We start from the raw sequence: 17,708 nt of genomic DNA, 5'->3' as shown, positions 1-17,708 counted from the left end.
TATATAGCCCGGAGGGAGGAGCTACACGTTTGAGTGTAGTGCTTTGTGTGTCCTCCGGAGGTCGCTAGCTATACACCCATGGTCTGGGTCTCCCATAAAGGAACGTTAAAGAAAAGGAATTTACGGTAAGTAAACAAAATTCCCTTCTTCTTTGTCGCTCTATTGGGAGACCCAGACAATTGGGATGTCCAAAAGCAATCCCTGGGTGGGTAAAATAATACCTCATGATAGGGCCGTAAAAACGACCCTTTTCTACAGGTGGGCAATCGCCGCCTGAAGGACTTGTCTACCTAGGCTGGCGTCCGCCGAAGCATAGGTATGCACCTGATAATGCTTGGTAAAAGTGTGCAGACTCGACCAGGTAGCCGCCTGGCACACCTGCTGAGCCGTAGCCTGGTGCCGTAATGCCCAGGACGCACCCACGGCTCTGGTAGAATCGGCTCTCAGCCCTGAGGGAACTGGAAGCCCCGCAGAACGGTAGGCTTCAAGAATTGGTTCCTTGATCCACCGAGCCAGGGTGGATTTGGAAGCTTGCGACCCTTTACGCTGGCCAGCGACAAGGACAAAGAGTGCATCCGAGCGGCGCAGAGGAGCCGTGCGGGAAATGTAGATTCTGAGTGCTCTCACCAGATCCAACATATGCAAATCCTTTTCACATTGATGAACTGGACGAGGACACAAAGAAGGTAAGGAGATATCCTGATTGAGATGAAAGGGGGATACCACCTTAGGGAGAAACTCCGGAATCGGGCGCAGCACCACCTTATCCTGGTGAAATACCAGGAAGGGAGATTTGCATGACAGCGCTGCTAGCTCGGACACTCTCCGAAGAGACGTGACCGCTACTAGAAAAGCCACTTTCTGAGAAAGGCGAGACAGGGAAACATCCCTCATAGGCTCGAAAGGCGGCTTCTGAAGAGCAATTAGAACCCTGTTCAGATCCCAGGGCTCTAACGGCCGCTTGTAAGGAGGGACGATATGACAAACTCCTTGCAGGAACGTGCGTACCTGAGGAAGTCGTGCTAGGCGCTTCTGAAAAAATACAGATAGCGCAGAGACTTGTCCCTTAAGGGAGCCGAGCGACAAACCTTTTTCCAACCCGGATTGCAGGAAGGAAAGAAAAGTAGGCAAAGCAAATGGCCAGGGAGAAACTTCCTGAGCAGAGCACCAAGTTAAGAATATCTTCCACGTCCTGTGGTAGATCTTGGCAGAGGTTAGTTTCCTAGCCTGTCTCATGGTGGCAATGACCTCTTGAGATAATCCTGAAGACGCTAGGATCCAGGACTCAATGGCCACACAGTCAGGCTCAGGGCCGCAGAATTCTGATGGAAAAACGGCCCTTGAGACAGCAAGTCTGGCCGGTCTGGTAGTGCCCACGGTTGTCCTACCGTGAGATGCCACAGATCCGGGTACCACGACCTCCTTGGCCAGTCTGGAGCGACGAGGATGTCGCGGCGGCAGTCGGACCTGATCTTGCGTAGCACTCTGGGCAACAGCGCCAGAGGTGGGAACACATAAGGCAGCCGGAACTGCAACCAATCTTGAACTAAGGCGTCCGCCGCCAGAGCTCTGAGATCGTGAGACCGTGCCATGAAGGCCGGGACCTTGTTGTTGTGCCGGGACGCCATTAGGTCGACGTCCGGCCTCCCCCAGCGGCGACAAATTTCCTGAAACACGTCCGGGTGAAGAGACCATTCCCCTGCGTCCATACCCTGGCGACTGAGGAAATCTGCTTCCCAGTTTTCTACGCCCGGGATGTGAACTGCGGATATGGTGGATGCCGTGTCTTCCACCCACGTTAGAATCCGCCGGACTTCCTGAAAGGCTTGCCGACTGCGTGTCCCTCCTTGGTGGTTGATGTATGCCACCGCTGTGGAGTTGTCCGACTGAATTCGGATCTGCTTGCCTTCCAGCCACTGCTGGAAGGCTTGTAGGGCAAGATACACTGCCCTGATCTCCAGAACATTGATCTGAAGGGTGGACTCTTGCTGAGTCCACGTACCTTGAGCCCTGTGGTGGAGAAAAACTGCTCCCCACCCTGATACTCGCGTCCGTTGTGACCACCGTCCAGGATGGGGGTAGAAAAGACTTTCCTATTGACAATGAGGTGGGAAGAAGCCACCACTGAAGAGAATCCTTGGCCGCCTGAGAAAGGGAGACGTTCCTGTCTAGGGACGTCGACTTCCCGTCCCATTGGCGGAGAATGTCCCATTGTAGTGGACGCAGATGAAACTGCGCGAAAGGGACTGCCTCCATTGCTGCTACCATCTTCCCCAAGAAGTGCATGAGGCGTCTCAAGGGGTGCGACTGGCCCTGAAGGAGAGATTGCACCCCTGTCTGTAGTGAACGCTGTTTGTTCAGCGGAAGCATCACTATCGCTGAGAGAGTATGAAACTCCATGCCAAGGTATGTTATTGATTGGGTTGGGGTCAGAGTTGACTTTGCAAAGTTGATGATCCACCCGAAACTCTGGAGAGTCTCCAGCGCAACGTTCAGGCTGTGTTGGCATGCCTCTTGAGAGGGTGCCTTGACAAGTAGATCGTCCAAGTAAGGGATCACAGAGTGACCCTGAGAGTGCAGGACTGCTACTACTGCTGCCATGACCTTGGTGAAGACCCTTGGGGCTGTCGCCAGACCGAAAGGCAGGGCTACGAACTGAAGGTGTTCGTCTCCTATAACGAAGCGTAGAAAACGCTGGTGCTCTGGAGCAATCGGCACGTGGAGATAAGCATCTTTGATGTCTATTGATGCTAGGAAATCTCCTTGAGACATTGAGGCGATGACGGAGCGGAGGGATTCCATCCGGAACCGCCTGGTTTTCACATGCTTGTTGAGCAGTTTTAGGTCCAGAACAGGACGGAAAGACCCGTCCTTTTTTGGTACCACAAACAAATTGGAGTAAAAGCCGTGACCTTGCTCCTGAAGAGGAACAGGGATCACCACTCCTTCTGCTTTTAAAGAGCACACCACCTGCAGAAGAGCATCGGCTCGGTCGGGAGGCGGAGAAGTTCTGAAGAATCGAGTTGGAGGACGAGAACTGAACTCTATCCTGTACCCGTGAGACAGAATGTCTCTCACCCAACGGTCTTTGACATGTGGCAGCCAAATGTCGCCAAAGCGGGAGAGCCTGCCACCGACCGAGGATGCGGAGAGAGGAGACCGAAAGTCATGAGGAAGCCGCCTTGGTAGCGGTTCCTCCGGCTGCTTTCTTTGGGCGTGACTGAGCCCGCCAAGAATCTGAGCTCCTCTGATCCTTTTGAGTCCTTTTGGACGAGGAGAATTGGGACCTGCCCGAGCCTCGAAAGGACCGGAACCTCGACTGTCCCCTTCTCTGTTGGGGTTTATTTGGTCTGGGCTGAGGTAAGGATGAATCCTTACCCTTGGACTGTTTAATGATTTCATCCAATCTCTCACCAAACAATCTGTCACCAGAAAATGGCAAACTGGTTAAGCACTTCTTGGAAGCAGAATCTGCCTTCCATTCCCTTAACCACAAGGCTCTGCGTAAAACCACGGAGTTGGCGGACGCCACTGCCGTACGGCTCGTAGAGTCTAGGACAGCATTAATAGCGGAAGACGCAAATGCAGACATTTGAGAGGTTAAGGACGCTATTTGCGGACCAGATGTACGTGTGACAGTGTCAACCTGCGCAAGACCAGCTGAAATAGCTTGGAGTGCCCATACAGCTGCGAATGCAGGAGCATACGACGCGCCGATAGCTTCATAGATGGATTTCAGCCAGAGCTCCATCTGTCTATCAGTGGCATCTTTATGTGAAGCCCCATCTTCCACTGCCACTATGGATCTAGCCGCAAGCCTGGAGATTGGGGGATCCACCTTTGGACACTGGGTCCAGCTCTTGACCACATCAGGGGGAAAGGGATAACGTGTATCCTTAAGACGTTTGGAGAAACGCTTATCCGGATAAGCGTGGTGTTTCTGGACTGACTCTCTAAAGTCAGAGTGGTCCAGAAAAGTACTCAATTTACGCTTGGGATACCTGAAATGGAATTTCTCCTGCTGTGAAGCTGACTCCTCCACTGGAGGAGCTGGGGGAGAAATATCCAACATTTTATTAATGGACGCTATGAGATCATTCACTATTGCGTCCCCATCAGGTGTATCCAGATTGAGAGCGGTCTCAGGATCAGAATCCTGATCAGCTACCTCTGCCTCATCGTACAGAGAGTCCTCTTGCTGGGACCCTGACCAGTGTGATGAAGTCGAGGGTCGCTCATAGCGAGCTCGCTTAGGCTGTCTGGGACTGTCGTCCGTGTCAGAGCCATCACCCCGGGATGCATGGGACCCCCCCGGAGCACGGATTTGTTCCAAATGAGGGGGGCCAGGGAGCATTGAATCAACAGTGCCCATGGTCTGAGGTACCGGTCTGGACTGCAAAGTCTCAAGGATTTTAGTCATAGTCACAGACAATCTATCAGCAAAAACTGCAAACTCCGTCCCTGTCACCTGGACAGTGTTCACAGGTGGTTCTCCTTGGGCCACCTCTAGCAGAGGCCCCGGCTGAGCAAGTGCCACAGGGGCCGAACATTGCACACAATGGGGGTCAGTGGCACCAGCCGGTAGAACAGCCGCACATGCGGTACAGGTAGCATAGAAAGCCTGTGTCTTGGCCCCCTTGCTTTTTGCGGACGACATGTTGTCTAGCAATCTAGGAGGGTATATAGCCAAGAATAGCGACCGTACAGTGCAATGTATAGAATACAAGCATATACAAATGAACACTTCGGCACAAGTGGTGTCAGCACCCGAGGTGCCGCTTACCGCCCGCTCCAAGCGGGTGTGTGGTCGCCAGAATCCCGTGTCTGGGTCTCCCAGAGCTTGTCTCCCTTCTCCACTGAGACTGCAAACAGGAATGGCTGCCAGCGTCCTGTGAAGAGGGGCGGGCCGTGGGCGTGCCCCAGACAAAGTGCGGGAAACTGGCGTCCCACTGTGCCCAGTGAGGGGGGTTGGAGTATGCTAAGCAGACTCCAGCCCTCGGCGCTGAAGTTCAGCATAGCGTCCCGCCCTTCCCCTGACTGGCAGGCCTGGGGGCGGGAACGAAACGGAACTAGGCCGCAAAAGCCGGGGACTCGATTTATAAGCGCGGCCGCCGTATAAGCGCGGCCAGCGCGGAAGTCCCCGGCGCACCACAAGTCCCAGCCGCGCCGCAGCGCTGCTGTAAAAACCGCCATCAGCGGCCGGTGCGGTAGTTCCTAACACATAAACTCACTCAGCAAGCTGCAGTGAGTATAGCACAAGCGCGCCGCGCTGCTGCCCCCGGCGCACTAACACACCCAGCAATGCTGGTGTGTGTGTGCGCGATTTGTACGGGGACACAGAGTACCTTAATGTAGCAGGGCCTTGTCCCTGACGATACTCAGCTCCATGTCCAGCAGATCCCCAGGGCTGTGGACGGAGCACGGTCTCCTGTGCCTGGAGGCCGATAGGATCCCACTTCACCCAGAGCCCTAAGGGGATGGGGAAGGAAAGCAGCATGTGGGCTCCAGCCTCCGTACCCGCAATGGGTACCTCAACCTTAACAAACACCTCCGACAAAAGTGGGGTGAGAAGGGAGCATGCTGGGGGCCCTAGTATGGGCCCTCTTTTCTTCCATCCGACAAAGTCAGCAGCTGCTGCTGACTAAACAGTGGAGCTATGCGTGGATGTTAGCCTCCTTCGCACAAAGCATGAAAACTGAGGAGCCCGTGATCCCACGGGGGGTGTATAGGCAGTAGGGGAGGGGCCTTACACTTTTAAGTTTAATACTTTGTGTGGCCTCCGGAGGCAGTAGCTATACACCCAATTGTCTGGGTCTCCCAATAGAGCGACAAAGAAAACTTAATTTTGGCTTTTGGAATTTTTTTGCCGCTACGTCGTTTACCAATCAGATTAATTGATTTTATATTTTGATAGATCGGGCATTTCCCACAGCAGCGATACCAAATATGTGTGCATACGTTGAGATAAGTGGAGGTTGTACATAAAAGACACAGGTGACATACAAACACTTACCAAAGGCTGAGCCTCTGTCATATGGATTCATCTGCCATTTATTTAGCACTATGAAAAGACAGAAAAAGATAGATCTGAAAACTGGCACATTGTCTAAGGCAGGGGTCTCAAACTCAGCTGGGTGCATATAGAAAAAAAATTGAGAGGGGCCGCATTATTTGCAAGACAAAGTGAACATTTTTAATGATTCCATGGTTTTTTTTATACATCTTTGGATCATTTTCTTAAACATTTTTTGCTTGTATATTATAACAAACTAGCTGTACTACCCGCCTTCATCCGGGTTAATAACTGCTGTTAACAAAATAGAATGTATTAACAAAAATGTATTCTGCACACAAACACCACAAAACAAATAGATAGAAATGTAATTATAATGTCTGTCTCCCCCTCTGTATATATCGCTCTGTCGCTCTCTCTCTTTGTCTGTCTGTCTCTTTCCCTGTCTGTTTCTGACTGTCTCTGTCTCCGTCTGTCTCAATCGCTTTCCCTGTTTGTCTATCTCTGTCTCTTTCCCTCTTTCTCTTTCCCTGTGTCTGTCTCTTTACCTGTCTTTGTCTGTCTCTTACCCTGTCTGTCTCTTTCCCTGTCTGTCTGTTTCCCTGTGTCTGCCTCTGTCTCTTTGTCTGTGTCTGTCTCTTTACCTGTCTGTGTCTGTTTCTTAACCTCTCTCTTTCCCTGTCAGTCTGTCTCTTTGTCTGTGTCTGTCTCTTTGGGTCTGTCTCTTACCCTTTCTATGTCTGTTTCTTACCCTGTCTGTGTCTGCCTCTTTCCCTGTCTGTGTCAGTCTCTTTCCCTGGCTGCATTGTGACACGCCAACATTCCATATAAGGGCGTGGCTGCACATTCTTCTGAAGTTCTGGCTGCACTGTGGCTCCCAGCTCCACTCGTTTTAATGGAGGCAGGTTTTTTGGTGAATAACTGTAAAGCGCGGGGTTAAAATTTCCCCTCAAAACATAGCCTATGACGCTCTCGGGGTCCAGAAGTGTGAGTGTGCAAAATTTTGTGGCTGTAGCTGCGACGGTGCAGATGCCAATCCCGGACACACACACACACACACACACACACACACACACACACACGCACACGCACACGCACGCACGCACACAGCTTTATATATTAGATGTGCACTTTTTTTAAGTTTATATATAAAAAGCATTTTTAAAGGCAAAAAAAAATTCATGCTTTATTATGATTTTTTTTTTTACATTTTATCACCTTCTTGTAATATTGTTTTACAATTAGCAGCATCATATAGTAATCTTAGCCAACATCTTGTAGTAATGTGCCCATGCTGCAATAATGTCCCCATACGTGTGCCCTGTAATAAGGTGCTCATCCTTAAGTGGTATTGTGCCCAGTAGTATTCTGCCCATCCTTGTATTATGTGCCTAGTAGTATAGTATTTACAGGATTGGGGGATGCTAATCATGGCTGTTCCCTCATTGTTCACTAGTTCAATTGTCCTCCTCAGACACAGACTAGTACACCGCAGGGGGCTGATGCAATCTGCAATTGGCAGCCATTCCACAAGTTAGCACCGTATAGTCCCACATGAAACAGTGGCCCCGTGTCCCTTGACTCACCGAACAAAGGGGCAATATGTCTGGCATAATTAAGAATGGTTCACCCCCCACACAAGTGCTCAGATATTCCTTATTGATGCAGAGTCGTAACACGATATTTGCTCCATTTCATACAGACATCTTCAGAGCACCAGGTTTCAAGATCGGGGGGATCCCAACAATCAAAACCACGGTGATAGGAATGTTATTCCAAATCCCTTAGATAGGGAATGACTTTCAAAGTTGGCAATGCCCCCTAAAGTGCATGTTCACTAGAAGAATGCGATACATGAATATTCGGGAGGGTTACCTGAACTTCCAGTCTTTATTGAGGCTTTGCCCTTCTTGCCTTCCTGCTGATCCTTTAAGGTTTCATACACAATTTGGATGACCGGTATGCTGAAAGCCTAAAGTCATGAAAAAGGTACATCTTCTTGCAATGATTACACAACATACACCGAAAATAAATTTATCTAAAAGAGGCGCACACTTGTTCTTTAAATGTTGGTAGCGACTAAAACTAGGTACGTGGTTTTTCCAAAAATAAGCCCTCCCAATAAATAAGCCCTAGCTTGATTTTTGGGGATTTTAGGAGTAGGTTTTAAATATAAACCCTACTCCAAAAATAAGCCCTAGTTAACCAAGCGCTGGAGGCACTGACTATGTCACTAACCTCAGGGTGACACAACCTAGATCTGGAGGCGCTAGGATAGGCATAATGTAGCTCCCAAATTGTCCTGCTGCTTCCTTCCACCATGGCAGGGTCAAATTTCTCACCCGCTTCCGAGTGCCACCTCCTGAGTGTTGTCAAATGGTTCCCACCTCCTGGCTGCTACTACGCGACGATGTTTGCTTGGTTACCACTGCCAAGTCCCGCCTCCCGAATGCTGCCTCCTAGCCGCTACTGCACTATGGTGTGGGCTTGCCTGCAGCTCCAGGGTTCTACCTCCTACCTCCCAAGTGCCGCCTCTTGGATCCGGTCTCCCAGCCGGCCCTGCTCGCTACCGCAGAAGCAGCCACGTGGGACGTCTCAACCACCGTTCCCGAGTCCTGCTCCAGACTCCTGCCTTCTGCCCCCTCCCAGCCACATAGAGAAGAAGAGTGCCACTGCCACACAGTGTTTTGAGAGTGCCAGTAAGTGTACCATAAGAGACACTGACCCTGCACCAGCAATTGTGAATGTAAGTTAGGGTTAAGGTTACTAACTACTGGCCAGACACCTTGAAGCCGAAGCTGGCCAGACACCTTCAAGCCGAAGCTGGCCAGACACCTTCAAGCCGAAGCTGGCCAGACACCTTCAAGCCGAAGCTGGCCAGACACCTTCAAGCCGAAGCTGGCCAGACACCTTCAAGCCGAAGCTGGCCAGACACCTTCAAGCCGAAGCTGGCCAGACACCTTCAAGCCGAAGCTGGCCAGACACCTTCAAGCCGAAGCTGGCCAGACACCTTCAAGCCGAAGCTGGCCAGACACCTTCAAGCCGAAGCTGGCCAGACACCTTCAAGCCGAAGCTGGCCAGACACCTTCAAGCCGAAGCTGGCCAGACACCTTCAAGCCGAAGCTGGCCAGACACCTTCAAGCCGAAGCTGGCCAGACACCTTCAAGCCGAAGCTGGCCAGACACCTTCAAGCCGAAGCTGGCCAGACACCTTCAAGCCGAAGCTGGCCAGACACCTTCAAGCCGAAGCTGGCCAGACACCTTCAAGCCGAAGCTGGCCAGACACCTTCAAGCCGAAGCTGGCCAGACACCTTCAAGCCGAAGCTGGCCAGACACCTTCAAGCCGAAGCTGGCCAGACACCTTCAAGCCGAAGCTGGCCAGACACCTTCAAGCCGAAGCTGGCCAGACACCTTCAAGCCGAAGCTGGCCAGACACCTTCAAGCCGAAGCTGGCCAGACACCTTCAAGCCGAAGCTGGCCAGACACCTTCAAGCCGAAGCTGGCCAGACACCTTCAAGCCGAAGCTGGCCAGACACCTTCAAGCCGAAGCTGGCCAGACACCTTCAAGCCGAAGCTGGCCAGACACCTTCAAGCCGAAGCTGGCCAGACACCTTCAAGCCGAAGCTGGCCAGACACCTTCAAGCCGAAGCTGGCCAGACACCTTCAAGCCGAAGCTGGCCAGACACCTTCAAGCCGAAGCTGGCCAGACACCTTCAAGCCGAAGCTGGCCAGACACCTTCAAGCCGAAGCTGGCCAGACACCTTCAAGCCGAAGCTGGCCAGACACCTTCAAGCCGAAGCTGGCCAGACACCTTCAAGCCGAAGCTGGCCAGACACCTTCAAGCCGAAGCTGGCCAGACACCTTCAAGCCGAAGCTGGCCAGACACCTTCAAGCCGAAGCTGGCCAGACACCTTCAAGCCGAAGCTGGCCAGACACCTTCAAGCCGAAGCTGGCCATACACCTTCAAGCCGAAGCTGGCCATACACCTTCAAGCCGAAGCTGGCCATACACCTTCAAGCCGAAGCTGGCCATACACCTTCAAGCCGAAGCTGGCCATACACGTTCAAGCCGAAGCTGGCCATACACCTTCAAGCCGAAGCTGGCCATACACCTTCAAGCCGAAGCTAGCCATACACCTTCGAGGTACATTGGAGCATAAATGTGTGATTGTTGTTCATGGGAAAAAAAAGCCCTCCACCAAAAATAAGCCCTAGCCCTTTTTTTGGAAATGAAAATATTATAAGACCCTCGTTTATTTTTGGAAAAACACAGGTAATCTTAACATATACCTCCAGTATAAATCTTCACCTTTCATGTTACAGCGCCACCTTTTGAAGAGTTATTCTGATAAAGATAAATAGATTTAACAGAAGGGGTCTGGCCTCTTTAGGAGACACCGTATAGAAAGGTTATTGGAAAGTCGGTGTATTAATTTTTAGGGATGGTCTAGTCCTTCTAACCCTTCTGACATGGCATGAGGTGTGGCGAAACGCTGTTTCATCTTGTGGAACAACTAAAATTGCAATCATCTGTCATCCATAGGAGACGAGAGTTGTCCTGGGAGCTTCCTACTTAGTGAGCAGCACTGACTTCTCTCTGCCTAATGTCAGATCGGGTGGGATAGACGGACTGGAAAACCAATTCTTAAGTCAAACATATAATCAGTCTGATGTGTTGACCGTGATAGAAGAGCGATTCTCCCAAAATGTGACCACAGATTCACAGCGCACCTACATAACGGGTGGACTTACCCCAGTTTTACCACTTCCGGTCTCTGCAGCCTAAAATTATACAGAAAAAAATTCACAAGGGTTAGTTATATAATAGATCAGTTGTGGAAAAAACAAATTCTAGTGCACTACACTGAATGTATATGAGCCAAATAATGGGTCCCAATGCAAAATGTCCAAGATTGGCCCTAAAAAACACAGGTCTTTGATCTTTTGAATGCCAGACGTCGGGTGCAGGTGTATGGAGTGGGCTGCTCTATACAACCATCATCTACCACTAACGGCTGTGGCTGTTACTGCTGCTACCCCTAAATGCCACTATTATTTCTGAAGTGGCAGATTCCCCTGGCATCAGTGCTGACTCGGGCGCCTTGATATCTCCCCATGAGGCTATTGCAGCTTAGGCTGCTTTCACACATCCGGTTTTAGCAGAGCCGGCCAATCCAGCTCTAAAACCTATGCAACGGATGCAGCGACAAAACCGCATCCTTTGCATAAGTTTTTTACATGCGGCCCGTCCGGTTTTTGCCGCTTGCGGCAGGCTACTGAGCATTCGCAGTGGAAAACACAGCATGCGGCGGCCGGATGCGGCTTTTGCAAATAGCACCGCATCGGCTGGATGCGGCGGGATGCGGGTTTTTTTGCCGGACAAAAAAACGTGCCAGTCAACGTTCCATCCGGCCGCCGCATCAGCTAAATCTGCCGCATGCGGCAAAAAACGGATGGAACGCAAGCCCATGCGGCACAATACGGCACTAATGTAAGTCTATGCAAAAAAAAATCGCAACCGTCGGCAAAAAAAAAAAACGGTTGCGGTGCTTCTGCAACGCGCCGGATTGTGCCGCACAGGAAAAACCAGATGTGTGAAAGCAGCCTTACTGATTCTTTGCCATTGGAAGTCAGAGGTCTACTGAAGGCACCTGTTGCCTAAATCTTTGTACAAAAAATAGCAACAGAAAGAGGAGATAAAAACTCCTCCAAAAATTTAATATACTCACAGCAAAAAAGAGGGCAACCAGTCCAGTTAGCCCAGGCCAACACATCTAATGCACCAACAGGATGCAATTGTGAACAGTGCCCTATGCGCGCCACTAGTGTGCAATTTACCTTGCACCTGTGAAGTGTCCATCATGTTGAGAGGTTTGTCTGCATCCTGTTGGTGCATTAGATGTGTTGGCCTGGGCTAACTGGACTGGTTGCCCTCTTTTTTGCTAAATCTTTGTACCTATATAAAGCTTAAAAAGTGGCTACCTTCAAAGGAGACTGTTAATATACTATATCACTATATATTATATACCTCACTAAAGGAAAACATCTGCAAGGAGTTTGTATGTCAGGGAATGTGGATTGTGAGCCCCAATGGGGACAGTGATGATCACGTCAGATATAAGGGAGTAAATAAAATATATTGCAATGCAAAATTATTGCTGTATACAGTGAACGCGATCAGATGATCAAGATAAGAAAAAAAAAAGGAAGAAAAGTGTTTAAGTAATTAAGTACCGTATTTATTGGATTATAAAATGCACTTTTGCTGCCAAAAATTTGGGAGGAAAATGAGGGGTGCGTCTTAAAAACCGAATGTAACTTACCGGGAGGTAGAGAATGGGTGCTGTGCGAGCTGCGGTGGGGGCCCTCTGTTCGGGCGGAGGGCTGTCTGCGGTGGCTGTGTGGAGCAGGGCGGTGGGGCGGGTGTCTTGAAATAATGGCATCCAGAGTCGGCACGTGCGTAGATGGAGATCTCAGCTTGTTATTGAGCCAAGAGCTCCATCTGCGCATGCGCTGACTCCGGCTGCCATTTCTTTGAAGCCCGAACCACCAACAGAGCATATGTAACACTCGCCACACAACTCTGCTCTATGCAGCCAGCACAGGCCCCCACCGCAGCCAGCACAGGCCCCCACCGCAGCCAGCACAGTTCCCCCACCGCAGCCAGCACAGGCCCCCACCGCAGCCAGCACAGGCCCCCACCGCAGCCAGCACAGGCCCCCACCGCAGCCAGCACAGGCCCCCACCGCAGCCAGCACAGGCCCCCACCGCAGCCAGCACAGGCCCCCACCGCAGCCAGCACAGGCCCCCACCGCAGCCAGCACAGGCCCCCACCGCAGCCAGCACAGGCCCCCACCGCAGCCAGCACAGGCCCCCACCGCAGCCAGCACAGGCCCCCACCGCAGCCAGCACAGGCCCCCACCGCAGCCAGCACAGGCCCCCACCGCAGCCACCACAGGCCCCACCGCAGCCAGCACAGGCCCCCACCACAGCCAGCACAGGCCCCCACCACAGCCAGCACAGGCCCCCACCGCAGCCAGCACAGGCCCCCACCGCAGCCAGCACAGGCCCCCACCGCAGCCAGCACAGGCCCCCACCGCAGCCAGCACAGTTCCCCCACCGCAGCCAGCACAGGCCCCCACCGCAGCCAGCACAGGCCCCCACCGCAGCACCTGCAGCATCGCCCTACTCCAGCACCGCCCTTGTCTCCTGTGACCTTGCTCCACCACACCTGCTGTCCCCCACCGGTAAGACACCACCGAGTGAGTATAAGATGGACCCCTTTTTTTTTCTTTTTTTTTTTACCTTTTTCATCTCTAAATTTGGGATGCATCTTATAAAACGAAAAATACGGTATATATAAAAAATATTTAAATTCCTCCGTCACTCAGAACTAAAACAATAGATAAAAAACATTTAATATCGCTGCATTCACGAAGGTCAGATTTACCAAATGTAAAATAATTTAATCCATACAGTAGAGCTGCAAAGTAAAAAACTGAAATACCAGATTTGCTGGCTTACTTCCCCAAAAGTGACAATAAAAAGCAATCTAAACATCTTACGTACCCCAATGTAATACCAGTGAAGACTAAAGCTCGGCGCACAAAACAAGCCCTCGACAGATCTCCTCATATGGGTCAAAGGGACCATTTGGGGCCCGAAAACTCTGAATGTAACCCCTGCACCCAGTACAGTTACAACGCCTGGATGCGTGTAAGATAAATGACCACTGTGCACATGAGCCAGTTATATCCAGCAAACTCACCATAAGCACATCGCCTCCGCCCAGGATCAGGGGTATGGACTCCGCCTGGATGTCAGTGGGAAGGCTAAGAACGGAGAAAGCAGAGAATGTAACAAAACTCCTATAGAGATAATAGAAAATCAAAAGTCTTCACAACCCCAGGTAAGCGACTATACACGATGAAAAATGCTGTATCCAAGAGACCAGGCCTCCTGATTCATGCTCCGTGGTTGGCTTTGATGCCCACATGTCCATGTAGGCATTTCCTGGGGTGGGCAAGCGTAAGCATGGGCACTCCGACCTACCTGTGCAACCCCATAGTCACAGGATTTGATATTTACTGCCAGCAGGTACAGCTACATCAGCTCTTTTATGACCAGTGCCCCCTGAGAACATTTCTAGCGGATGAAACGTGCATCGGGGTTAGCAGCAGGCAGCTACATCTAACCATCCACTAAGGTATCTATCTAACTAATTTACTACCACATTGTTGGATATATTTTGGATGTTTCCGCACTGGCACACTTCATTTAGGAGTTATTATTCCATATAGTACATCCTCTGCAATCCCATGCATTGCTGCATGCTCTCTATTGCTAGCTATACTGATTATCTATAGTGGTATACATGGTCTTACCTCTATTGCCCTTTTCATTCTGCTGCTATATGGGACATTCCTGTTGTGATTTTACATTTTTGTATGATTTGGTTTTAACATAAATTCTAATAAATATTTGATATTTTATCTATATATCTTGTCTCGGTCACTATTTTCCTTCTGGTGGTTTTGTTTTCACCCCCTAAGGCATTTTTGATTTTTCCGCTCGTCTATTGCCTGGGTTTAATTTTGCGTTTTTTGGTATCATCAGCGCCGCACCCTTATGGAATGTATTCCTCACTTTCTGAGAAATCAGTACACACAGACATATATATTACATAAAACGTGTACTTACAGCCAATCCATCTCCTCCACGGCCTGCGCAATCTCCTGCATCACACCCATTTCTGCAACATTAGAAGTGCGCTCATTAGTACAGTCTCCGATCAGGAGCTGCTGGATTTCAGGTGGCTCGCTGTTATCAGCCCCCCGCTCACTGAAGAATCGATTTCATCTAACATCCCCCCCATAATAAAGCTACACAACAGTCATCAAGATTTTGCTGCAGGTAAGACACCTATCAGCATGGCGGACCCGGAAGCAGCAGCAGTACCGGAGACATCAGCATCGCGGACAGGTGAGTATGCCAGCTCGTGCTATCTGGATGTTACATGTAAAGCACACTGAGAACACACGCACACATACACACCTACACCACGGACCGTGCAAAACGTATGTGTTAAAGAGGCCTTACTTCTAGCACAGGTAGCTTTGCCTCTGCGTCGGAGGAGCGGAGGGGAACAGTACATGACTGCGCTCATCACTTGGAAATCTGGCTTGATAGACAGCAGAGGTGGTCAGTAACCAAGGCAACGAGGTGTAAACTATAGAATTAACAATCCCAATCAATAGCAGAGTTGCTTGTTGTTTTTGTAAGTACTTTGCAATTTTACTCATTTAGGACGATGTGCAAACCCATTAACACTTGAAGTCCCAGGAATTACGAGCTCCATAGGGTTTCAATGGTAGAAATGTCAAATGACCCCTCTCTGGGACTTCTAGTGTTAAATGCAGGTATATTGAGCTAACAGTAATTTTTGCAAATGAGCATTATTAAAAGTTTTGCACCGTGTGCCTCGGTGTAGCACTGTCTAAGGCCTCTTTCACACGTCTGTGCAAAACACACCCATTCTGCACGGTCCGCGGTGTACGTGGGCATGTCAGTGTGTGTGTTCTACGTGTCCTGTCCCTGTGCTATCCGTTTGACATCCAGATAGGCTAGAAACAGCATGAACCTCAATACTCACCTGTCCCCGGAGCTGCTGTTATTTCTGGCTCCGTGGTGCAGTGAATATTCATGAGCATAATGAGGTGACCCGGAAGCAAGTGACAGCAGCGCCGTAAACAGGTAAGTATAGAAAATAATTTTATTTCACACGGATCACGTCAGTGTGCGGTGACATGTGAAAAAACGGACATGAGCGTAAATACTTTTATTTTAATGGGTCTATATACTTCCGTGTCTCTGGTACATGTCATACGCACCGGAGACACGGACGTGTGAAAAAGGCCTCATGCTGGCTGCCAACTGAGTTAACAGAACATCTGTCAGTGAGCTGGTTCTGATGAGTTTGTAAATATTTTATCCGAGCGTCTCTATGCTGATTTATGATCACATTAACGTGCAATACTAATGTCTCGATTAAACTCCTCAAAGTGGCTGCCCAAGACTATTATATTGATGATGTATCCTTAGATATCAGATCTGTGGGGTCCCGACACCCCCATGATCACTTGATGCATAGTGCATAAAGCCAGAACCCCACAGCCGTGCTCACTGAGTACTCGTTGGTTCCTGGGCATTGTGGATCCGCTCCCAATCACTTTAATAGGGGCTGAGCCAAAGTACCCTGAAACTGATGATGCATCCTAAGTATAGGTCATTGATAGGGTAGTCTTGGTGAAACCTCTGTACCTACTTCTTAAAAAGTCAAGACAGTCCGCTTAGGATTCTGCAATACGTTTTATATATTCACTGCGGAGTCAGCGGCTGCAGGAGTGTCAGACCCAGCCAGACTCCCTCACTGAGAAGGCAGAGACAGTTTATTATCACCATCTCTGCCTTCCTGATCACTGTATACACAGATCTAAACAAGCGCTAGGGATACAGATTAGGAAGCGCTTTGGACCCCCAGCAATTATGTGATCACTGAGTGTCAGAAGGGGGCAGGAATTGTTGTGGGGGTCTCCAGACATCCAGTCAGCTCTGCTGTGCAGCCAGGAGGGTAAATTTCCTCTGTAACTGGGAGTAAAATACGAGCCCCAGTTACAGGGGGGATGAGCAATAATAAAAATGTCTATAAATGTTGAAACGCCCCAAATCCATGACTTTATGGGGGAAAGGCACAATGTGTGAAATAATAAAGTACAATGGGCCACAGCAAGGCTGCAGGATAAGCATAGGAGGCTCTCCAGTAACTGAGAATTCACATTATAGGCCATGCTGATACTTGTAGTGCTACACAGAACTAAATGCACGAGTACACAGATCACTGGTCCTGACAGCACATTGACTGCACTACGAATCTGTCACCATATGCGCCTCACCTGCAAAAGCCGCCATGTCTACCGGTTGCCAGCGCAGAGAGCACACAGGAGGAACTAGTCACAGTGCCGGAAACATCAAGCCACTCACTTGGAGGCTTTTTTCTTTTTTGTCTGCCTTATCGCTGCCATTTTTCTGTCGTCGCAAGGATTACCAGAATACTATACTGGTCTTCAAGAAAATGGCGGAAGCAGCGCAGTGCATGGCAATCAAAGGAGACAGACATGGACGCCACATGTTTAACCTCTAGTGTTCAGAGACTTGCGTGAAAGGTCGGCGCGGAGTCACGGCCGCCATATTTGTTTGGGGAAAATGTTCCAGTTTGTTTATGATTTGGTTATAAAGAAAAAGATAGGTGAATGTGTATATAGCGCTTATCTTTCAGGTTGCTGCACTGTGTGAATGTGAACATCGGCATAAAAATGGTTCCATTACCCAGAGGACGATGAGTCAAATCACCCCATTCACCATTGCAAGATATACAGGCATTTTATATACATCATGGCTGGCTAATGTATACGCACAGTGTACTCCAAGTGTATTGGGGCTCCTTCTCTTACACCTTTTTTCTAAGCTCTGTTCACACCTTGATTATGGTGCACATTTTATATACGCTTCTTTGTCTGATATCCATCATGTATTATTTCAAAATAAAATTTGGCATCGTTTTGCGTTTTTTTCTTATTTTTTTTCCATATCTTTTAAAACAAATCTTGCCATTTTTACAGAGGAAACCGAGGCTTTTTT

At 49.8% G+C, this 17,708-nt stretch overlaps 1 protein-coding gene across 1 annotated transcript in view; it reads right to left on the bottom strand.

Moving 5' to 3' along the window:
- Positions 1-17,044, bottom strand: part of DDX1 (DEAD-box helicase 1) — a 135,807-nt gene extending 118,763 nt beyond the window's left edge. Inside the window, exons 1-6 of the mRNA XM_075341125.1 lie at positions 16,964-17,044; positions 14,712-14,763; positions 13,780-13,843; positions 10,764-10,793; positions 7,889-7,985; positions 6,014-6,061 (exon numbers count right to left, since the gene is read on the bottom strand). Coding sequence (XP_075197240.1) covers positions 6,014-6,061; positions 7,889-7,985; positions 10,764-10,793; positions 13,780-13,843; positions 14,712-14,763; positions 16,964-16,979 — 307 coding nt within the window. The 5' untranslated portion in view covers positions 16,980-17,044. The remainder of the gene's footprint in view (positions 1-6,013; positions 6,062-7,888; positions 7,986-10,763; positions 10,794-13,779; positions 13,844-14,711; positions 14,764-16,963) is intronic.
- Positions 17,045-17,708: the final 664 nt, after the last annotated feature.

This window comes from Anomaloglossus baeobatrachus, chromosome 3, assembly GCF_048569485.1.
Source record: "Anomaloglossus baeobatrachus isolate aAnoBae1 chromosome 3, aAnoBae1.hap1, whole genome shotgun sequence".
Classification (NCBI taxonomy): Eukaryota; Metazoa; Chordata; class Amphibia; order Anura; family Aromobatidae; genus Anomaloglossus; species Anomaloglossus baeobatrachus.
Note: the sequence above shows the minus strand (reverse complement) of the source record. Positions and strands in the feature narration are given on the sequence as shown.